This window comes from Otolemur garnettii, unplaced genomic scaffold, assembly GCF_000181295.1.
Source record: "Otolemur garnettii isolate 467f Iridium unplaced genomic scaffold, OtoGar3 scaffold00018, whole genome shotgun sequence".
NCBI lineage: Eukaryota > Metazoa > Chordata > Mammalia > Primates > Galagidae > Otolemur > Otolemur garnettii.
This window is the reverse complement of record NW_003852413.1, coordinates 19620980-19629263: the sequence shown is the minus strand read 5'-3', so window position 1 is coordinate 19629263 and position 8284 is coordinate 19620980. Positions and strand designations below refer to the sequence as shown.

At 46.0% G+C, this 8284-nt stretch overlaps 1 protein-coding gene across 1 annotated transcript in view; it reads right to left on the bottom strand.

The window, feature by feature from the left end:
* The window catches only part of EFTUD2 (elongation factor Tu GTP binding domain containing 2), a 32584-nt gene that overhangs the window by 16921 nt on the left and 7379 nt on the right, over positions 1–8284 (bottom strand). Inside the window, exons 6-7 of the mRNA XM_012803022.2 lie at positions 6720–6886; positions 2342–2466 (exon numbers count right to left, since the gene is read on the bottom strand). Of these exons, the coding sequence (XP_012658476.1) occupies positions 2342–2466; positions 6720–6886 (292 nt within the window). The remainder of the gene's footprint in view (positions 1–2341; positions 2467–6719; positions 6887–8284) is intronic.

The following is an 8284-nucleotide window of genomic DNA, read 5'->3' as shown; positions in this document are numbered from 1 at the left end:
AGCTCACAGCAACCTCCAACTCCTGGGCTGAAGCGAGTCTCCTGCCTCCGCCTCCCAAGTAGCTGGGACCACAGGCGCCCGCCACAGCGCCTGGCTATTTTTTGGTTGCAGCCGTCATTGTTGTTTGGCGGATCCGGGCTGGGGATTTGAACGCGCCACCTTAGGTGTATGTGGCTGGCGCCTTAGCTGGTTGAGCTATAGGCGCTGAGCCTTGAGACAGTCTTATTATGTCACCCTTGGTAGAGTGCCATGGCTTCACAGCTCACAACAACCTCAAATTCTTGGGCTTAAGCGATTTTCTTGCCTCAGTCTCCCAAGTAGCTGGGACTATAGGCACCCACCACAATGCCTGGCTATTTTTTTGGTTGCAGTTGTCATTGTTTAGCAGGCCAGGCTGGGCTCGAACCCAGCAGCCTTGGTGTATGTGGCAGGGCCCCTACTCACTGAGCTAAGGGCACTAAGCCATTTTTTATGATTTTCTTAGCAACATTTTCTTTTCTGTAGCTATTTTATTATAAGAATAAAATATATGACACATATAAGATGTGTTAATTGACTATGTTATCAGTACTTCAACAATAGGCTATTAGTAGCTGTAGACTAAAGTTATATTTAGTTATATTTTCAACTGGGAAGGTAGGTCAGCGCACCAATCCCTACATTATTCAAGGGATTGTGTGCATGTGTGTATGAGTATGTAATATAATGAATAGAAAAAGAGGGAACCATAACGAAATGTTTACAGTGGTTATGGTACTGAAGTTATGGGTAAATTTTTATTTATTTATTTATTTTTGAAGTTTTTGGCCAGGGCTGGGTTTGAACCTACCACCTCCAGCATATGGAGCTGGTGCCCTACTCCTTTGAGCTACAGGTCTCAGCCTTTTTTTTTTTGAGGCAGAGTCTCACCATGTCGCCCTAGGCAGAGTGCTGTGGCGTCACAGGTCACAGCAACCTCAAACTCTTGGGCCCAAGTGATTCTCCTGCCTCAGCCTTCCAACTAGCTGGGACCACAGGCACCTGCCACAGTGCCTGGCCATTTTTTGGTTGTAGTTGTCATCATTACTATTTGGCAGGCCTGGGCTGGGTTTGAACTTGCCAGCTCCAGTGTATGTGGCTGGCAACCCAACCACTGAGCTACAGGTGTCCAGCCTAAATTTTTATTTCTTGACTAGATCTTAATGTATTTTCTAATTTCTACAATGAGCATATATCAATTATTTTTTATTATAAAAGATAATGAGTTTTAATTCCCTTTTTCCACAAGAGCAAAGGGAGCCATACCAAGAGTATGGAAAGACAACTGACCAGCAAGAACAGAGATGGTAGAGTTTCACCACGTGCCAGTTGTGAGACCTCTCCCAGAGTCTGTCTATTCAACTCCAAAAATGGGGGTAGGCTCGGCGCCTATAGCTCAACCGGCTAAGGCGCCAGCCATGTACACCTAAGGTGGCGGGTTCCAATCCCCAGCCCGGACCTGCCAAACAACAATGACAGCTGCAACCAGAAAATAGCCGGGCATTGTGGCCGGCGCCTGTGGTCCCAGCTACTTGGGAGGTGGAGGCAGGAGACTCGCTTGAGCCCAGGAGTTGGAGGTTGCTGTGAGCTGTAATGCCATGGCACTCTACCCAGGAGGATAGCTTGAGGCTCTGTCTCAAAAAAAACAAAAACAAAAACAAAAACAAAAACAAAAATCGGGGTAATAGCAACTTCCCTCTAAGTGTAGCCCTTGACACACACAAGACTCTCAGTACATTGTTCCTATTGGAATCTGACATAACTGGGGAGACAATGAGATGGAGAGCCAGGGAGCCTCTCAGGATGGGAGGCTGGTCCTGGGGATCTGGTGTCAAGACTACAGGACACATAAAATCATTCAACTGGACATGCCAGCAGAGGCTTGTACACACTGACTACAAGTCCAATATGAGTTCTCAGTTAGGCCCATCAAATTTATTTGTGCCCAGATATGGCTGGAAAGATGGCTTAAATTAACAGTGAGAGGGAGTCCACTTCTGAGAAGGAAGTCTGAGAGTGCTTTGTGGGCACAAATAATTCCTATTTTACAAAATCTGTCTCACTCCAGGAGAGATTTTTATTCCTAAAATGAGCTCTCTATTCTCTCATTTCCTCTTACTTTTATTTTTCTATTGTTTAGAAACCACTTAGCTTGAAGAAAGGGTCTACAGGCCTAAAGTGGCCACAAATGTGATAATAACAGGTGATAAAATGCTCCCGCAGCAGGGTACTCTGACTTGAAGCCAATTTCTGAGCTATTCAGCCTGAAAGGCACACACGATTCTGGGGAAGCTGGCGAGACAGACCGCCAGCCAGTGCTCACCAAAGGTGTCGGCGTAGATCTTGGCAAAGGAGCCCAGCGTGAAGCAGATGCTGTACTGGGAGCTGGAGAAGCACACGTTGCCCAGGAGTGGGGAAAGGATCAGGTTCTCATCGGTGGAATACATGCTGAAACAGAGACCATGGTGAGCACAGTGCCAGGCTGTGCAGCAGCCCTGACACACCGCCAAGGGGGAAGGGCGGGGACTCAGTGTCACAGCCACTCTCCAGCCATCCGGAGGGGCTTGCGTAAGGCACTCAGTTTTGCCAACAGCTTGGTCCAAGAAAGTGACATGATGGAGTTGTTCCCTAATTACCACTAACAAGTTGACTTCCCAGAGCTGGGAACATTCTGCACAATCTTGCAAAAGTTAACCACACCAGACAGACAAGAGAAAACCTGGAGGATAGAGACAAAGTCCCCGGAACACAGGAAATGAATCTAATGTGGTAAGACAGAAATACATTTGAGAGAAATCTCATTTTTCACAAATATAAACAGACATGAACACCACTAAAAAGGAAAAAAGCAAATCTGCTCCCATCTTACTATTCTTTTTTTTTTTGAGACAGAGCCTCAAGCTGTCCCCCTGGGTCGAGTGCCATGGCATTACAGCTCACAGCAACCTCCACCTCCTGGGCTCAAGCGAGTCTCCTGCCTCTGCCTCCCAAGTGGCTGGGCCCACGGGCGCCCGCCACAACGCCCGGCTATTTTTTGGTTGCAGCCGTCATTGTTGTTTTGGCGGGTCCAGGCTGGGGATTCGAACCCGCCACCTTAGGTGTATGTGGCTGGCGCCTTAGCCGGTTGAGCTATAGGTGCCGAGCCCCATCTTACTATTCTGTTCTTATTCTGTTTTGCCTGGTTTATTTCACAAATTCATGTTAAAACTTTGAATCTTAAAAGCCATGCAATTTGGGAGGCCAGGACAGAGACGACCCCTTGAGACCAGGCTGAGCAAGAGAGAAATGCATCTCTACTAAAAATAAAAATAATTAGCCAAGTGTGGTGGCGGGCACCTGCAGGCCCAGCTACTTGGGAGGCTGAGGCAGGAGGATCATTTCAGGGTGGGAGTTTGAGTTATGATGATACCCCTTCACTCTAGCCCAAGCAACAGAGAAAGACCCTGTCTTAAAAAAAAAAAAAAAAGGCCAGGTGCAGTGGTTCATGCCTATATGCCATAATCCTAGTACCTTGAGAGAGGATGAGACAGTGAGAAGACTGCTTGAGCTTAGGAGGTTGAGACTAGCATGAACAAGAGGGAAACCTCATTGATACTAAACATAGAAAAAATAAGCCAGGCATAGCAGACTGTGCCTGTAGTCCCACCTAGTCAGGAGGGTGAGGCAGGAGGATTGCTTGAGTCCAGGAATTTGATGTTGCAGTGAGCCATGATACTACTACACTCTGCTCTGGGCAACAGTGAGACACTGTCTCCAAAAAAAATTTAAAGAAGCCATCCAGAAGCCATAGATGGCCTTAGGTCACTAACATTTGTAAGAAAACCTGTTGTAAACAAGGATCAGAGAATCCACAACCCTAGCCTTATTGGTATATTATTTTATGGAATTTCCCAATTTAGAAATAAAAGCATTGGCTTATAAGGAATAGTCCTCTACCCCACTGGAACCCCACATTATACTCCCCCAAAGGCAACTGCTTTAAACTCTTTTAAAGCTTTTTAATGCCAGGCACAGTGGCTCACATCTGTAATCCTAGCACTCTGGGAGGCCGAGATGGGTGGATAGCCTGAGCTCAGAAGTTCTAGACCAGGCTCAGCAAAAGCGAGACCTCATTTCCAAAAAATATATATAGCCAGGCATTGTGGTGAGCTCCTGTAGTGCCAGCTACTCGCGAGGCTGAGACAAGAGAATTGCTTGAGCCCAAGGCTTTGAGGTTGCTGTGAGCTATGATGCCACAGCACTCAACCCACAGGTAACTAAGTGAGACTCTATCTCAAAAACAAAACAAAACAGAAAAAGCTGCCTTAATATTTGCCTCCAGATTTCTAAATATGTTTATGTTGTTTTTTCTTTTTTCTTTTTTAAGAGACAGGGTCTGGTCTATTGCTCAAGCAAAAGTGCACTGACACGATCATAACTCACTGCAGTCTCAAATTCCTGGGCTCAAGTGAAACAGTCCTCCTGCCTCAGCCTCCCAAGATGAGGCCCATAAAGGCAGATAAGCCTTTAAAAAGAAAAAGTGAGAGACAGAGTCTCGTTCTGTAGCCTAAGCTATAGTATAGTGGCATGATCATAGCTCACAGTAGTCTCAAAATCCTGGGCTCAAGCAATCCTATCTCAGTCTCCCAGGTAGTTGAAACTATAAGTATATGCCACTATACCCAAGCTAATTAAAAAAATTTTTTGGCTCAGCACCCATAGCACAATGGTTACAGCGCTGGCCACATGCACCAAGGCTATCGGGTTCGAGCCCAGCAGGTTCGGGCCTGCTAGACAAGGACAACTGCAACAAAAAAATAGCCGGTGGTTGTGGCAAGTACCTATAGTCTCAGCTACTTGGGAGGTTGAGGCAACAGAATCGCTTAAGCCCAGGAGTTTGAGGTTGCTGTGAGCTATGAGATCACAGCACTCTACTGAGGACAACACAGTGAGACTGTCTCAAAAAAAAAATTTATGGCACCTTTATTTCAAAGCCACTTTTTTTTTTTTTTTTTAAGACAGAGTCTCACTCTGTCACCCTTGGTAGAGCACTGTGGCGTCACAGCTCACAGCAACCTCCAACTCTTGGGCTTAAGCAATTTTCTTGCCTCAGTCTCCCAAGTAGCTGGGAGTACAGGCACCCACCACAATGCCTGGCTATTTTTTGTTGCAGTTGCCATTGCTGGTTTAGCTGGCCAGGTCTGGGTTTGAACCCGCCACCCTTGGTATATGGGGCAGCACTCTACCCACTGACCATAGGCCCCAACCTGAAAGCTACTTTGATACTGTATTCTAAGGTGTCTTTTTTTTTTTTTTTTTTTTTTGAGACAGAGCCTCAAGCTGTCCCCCTGGGTAGAGTGCCATGGCATTACAGCTCACAGCAACCTCCAACTCCTGGGCTCAAGCGAGTCTCCTGCCTCCGCCTCCCAAGTAGCTGGGACCACAGGCGCCCGCCACAATGCCCGGCTATTTTTTTTTGGTTGCAGCTGTCATTGTTGTTTGGCGGGTCCGGGCTGGGGATTCGAACCCGCCACCTTAGGTGTACGTGGCTGGCGCCTTAGCCTGTTGAGCTATAGGTGCGGAGCCAGGTGTCTTTTTTTTTGAGACAAGAGTTTCACTCTGCTGCCCAGGCTAGAGTGCCATAGCATCATCATAGCTCACAGCAACCCCAAACTCTTAGGCTCAAGCAATCCTCTTGCCTCAGCCTCCCAAGTAGTCAGGACTCCTGGCACTCACCAAGTTTTTCTATTTTTTCGTAGAGATGTGTCTCGCTCTTCATCAGGCTGGTCTTGAACTCATGAGCTCAGGTGATCATCTGCCTTAGCTTCCCAGAGTGCCAGGATTATAGTCATGAGCCACCGCACCCAGCCACACTCTTATTAACATGAGCCCTAAATCTATCTTGTTGAGAATCAGGTATATCCACAGAAACACAGTAAACAGATTCTAAAGTCCTTACTCTGTGTTAACAGTAAGATAACAGCAGGTAACATTCTTCAGTGATCACTTGCCTTTCATTAAGTACTGTGCCAAGTGTGTTAACATCAAATCTCTATTTAATTTCTTCTAACATCCCATTAGGCAAGTACTACTACAATTCCCTTTTTTTTTCCTTAAGATAGAGTCTTACTATGTTGCCCTTGGTAGAGGGCCGTGGTGTCACAGCTCACAGCAACCTCAAACTCCTGGGCTTAGACGATTCTCTTGCCTCAGCCTCCCAAGTAGCTGGGACTATAGGTGCCCACCACAACATCTGGCTATTTTTTGGTTGCAGCTGTCATTGTTGTTTAGCAGGCCCGGGCCAGACTTGAACCTGCCAGCCTTGGTCTATGTGGCTGGCACCCTACATCACTGAGTGATGGATGCCGAGCCTCCCTTTTTTTTAACAGAAGCAGACACTGAGCTTAAGTAACTACCCAACTTTACATGGTTGGTTTGTGGTGAAAATGAGACTGATTCTAGAACTCAGGGTATTTACCACATTACTTAACTAAAGCAGTGTTAAGCTGCACCAGTAGTTAAAATGCTGAATCAATAAGATCAAGTCTGTGGAGTCAAACCCTTTAGTGATCCAGAATGTTCCTCTAGCTTTGCCCAACAAGCTTATCAACAGGGATCAAGAAATAACCAGAGTTACTCCCAGAGATTTTCAGGGTTAAAGTTAAGATTTATAAAAACCAGAGTCTCTGCAGATAGGAAATCTATTCCCAGGGGTCTTATACCTTATCAATCCATTGACCTCATCCACTATGTGGCGCAGCTTGTAGTAAGCATCGGTCGGAGGTAGCTTCAGCTCCAGGATCAGCCGGTCAATTTTGTTGATACAGACAGTGACTGCTAGCCTCTCCTGTACCGCATGCTTGATCAGCCGCTCTGTGTTCAGCATCACCTGAGAAACACAAGGATCAGAAGGTAGCAATAAGAGCAAAGAAGGCAGGGCGCGGCGTGGTGGCTCATGCCTGTGAACTTTAGCACTCTGGGAGGCCAAGGTAGGTTTATCACTTGAGCTCAGAGACTGAGTGAGACTCCCATCTCTACTAAAAGTAGAAAAACTAGCACTGGGGATTGCGGTGGGTGCCTATAGTCCCAGCTGCTTGGGAGGCTGAGGCAAGAGGATAGTTTGAGCCCAGAAGTTTGAGGTTGCTGTGAACTATGATACCACAGCACTCTAGCCTGGGCAACTAAGTGAGACTTTGTCTCAAAAAAAAAAAAAAAAGAAAGGGCAGTGCCTGCGTTGGCCCCATATACCGAGGGTGATGGGTTCAAACCCGGCCCTGGGGCAAACTGCAACAAAAAATAGCCAGGCGTTGTGGCGGGCGCTTGTAGTCCCAGCTACTTAGGAGGCTAAGGCAAGAGAATTGCCTGAGCCCAGGAACTGGAGGTTGCTGTGAGCTGTGATGCCATAGCACTCTACCAAGGGTGACAAAGTGAGACTCTGTCTCTACCAAAAAAAAAAAAAGAAGAAAATGGGAACTTTTTACTGGAGAAACCTGTCCAGCCCACATTAAACAAATAATCAAAGTTAATATCACCAATTATGGGATAAGGTGACATCATATTATCTCCTGGTATGATGGATTAATAAGAACACAACCTTATATAGTTATGTAGTATTCCTGTCCAAAATAACATGAGCCTAATCATGAGGGAATACTAGACAAACCCAATATGAAAAACATTCTACAAAATAAACACCCCATAGTCTTTAAAAGTGCCAATGTCATAAAAGACCATAAAAGCCTAAAGAATAGCTTCAGGGTAGTGCCTGTGGCTCAAGGAGTACGGCGCTGGCCCCATATGCCAGAGGTGGCGGGTTCAAACCCAGCCCTGGCCAAAAACTGCAACAACAACAACAACAAAAGAATTGCTTCAGTTCAAAGAGAATGAAAATTAGAGAGCCATGAAAACTAACTTCTATGTATTACTCCGGATTCCAAGTGAAAAATTCTATAAAGGACATTACTGGCACCAGTAAAGAGACTCAATGAGATCTGTAGAAAAAGCTTATTATGTGTGGCGCCTGCGGCTCAAAGGAGTAGGATGCCAGCTCCATATGCTGGAGGTGGCAGGTTCAAACCCAGCTCTGGCCAAAAAAAAAAAAAAAGAAAAAGCTCTCTACAATAATTGTATTAATGTTAAATTTCCTGATTTTTAGTAACTGTACTATGGTAATATAAGTGACTGTCCTTATTTTTTTTTTTTTTTTTGAGACGGAGCCTCAAGCTATCCCCCTGGGTAGAGTGCCATGGCATCACGCTCACAGCAACCTCCAACTCCTGGGCTCAAG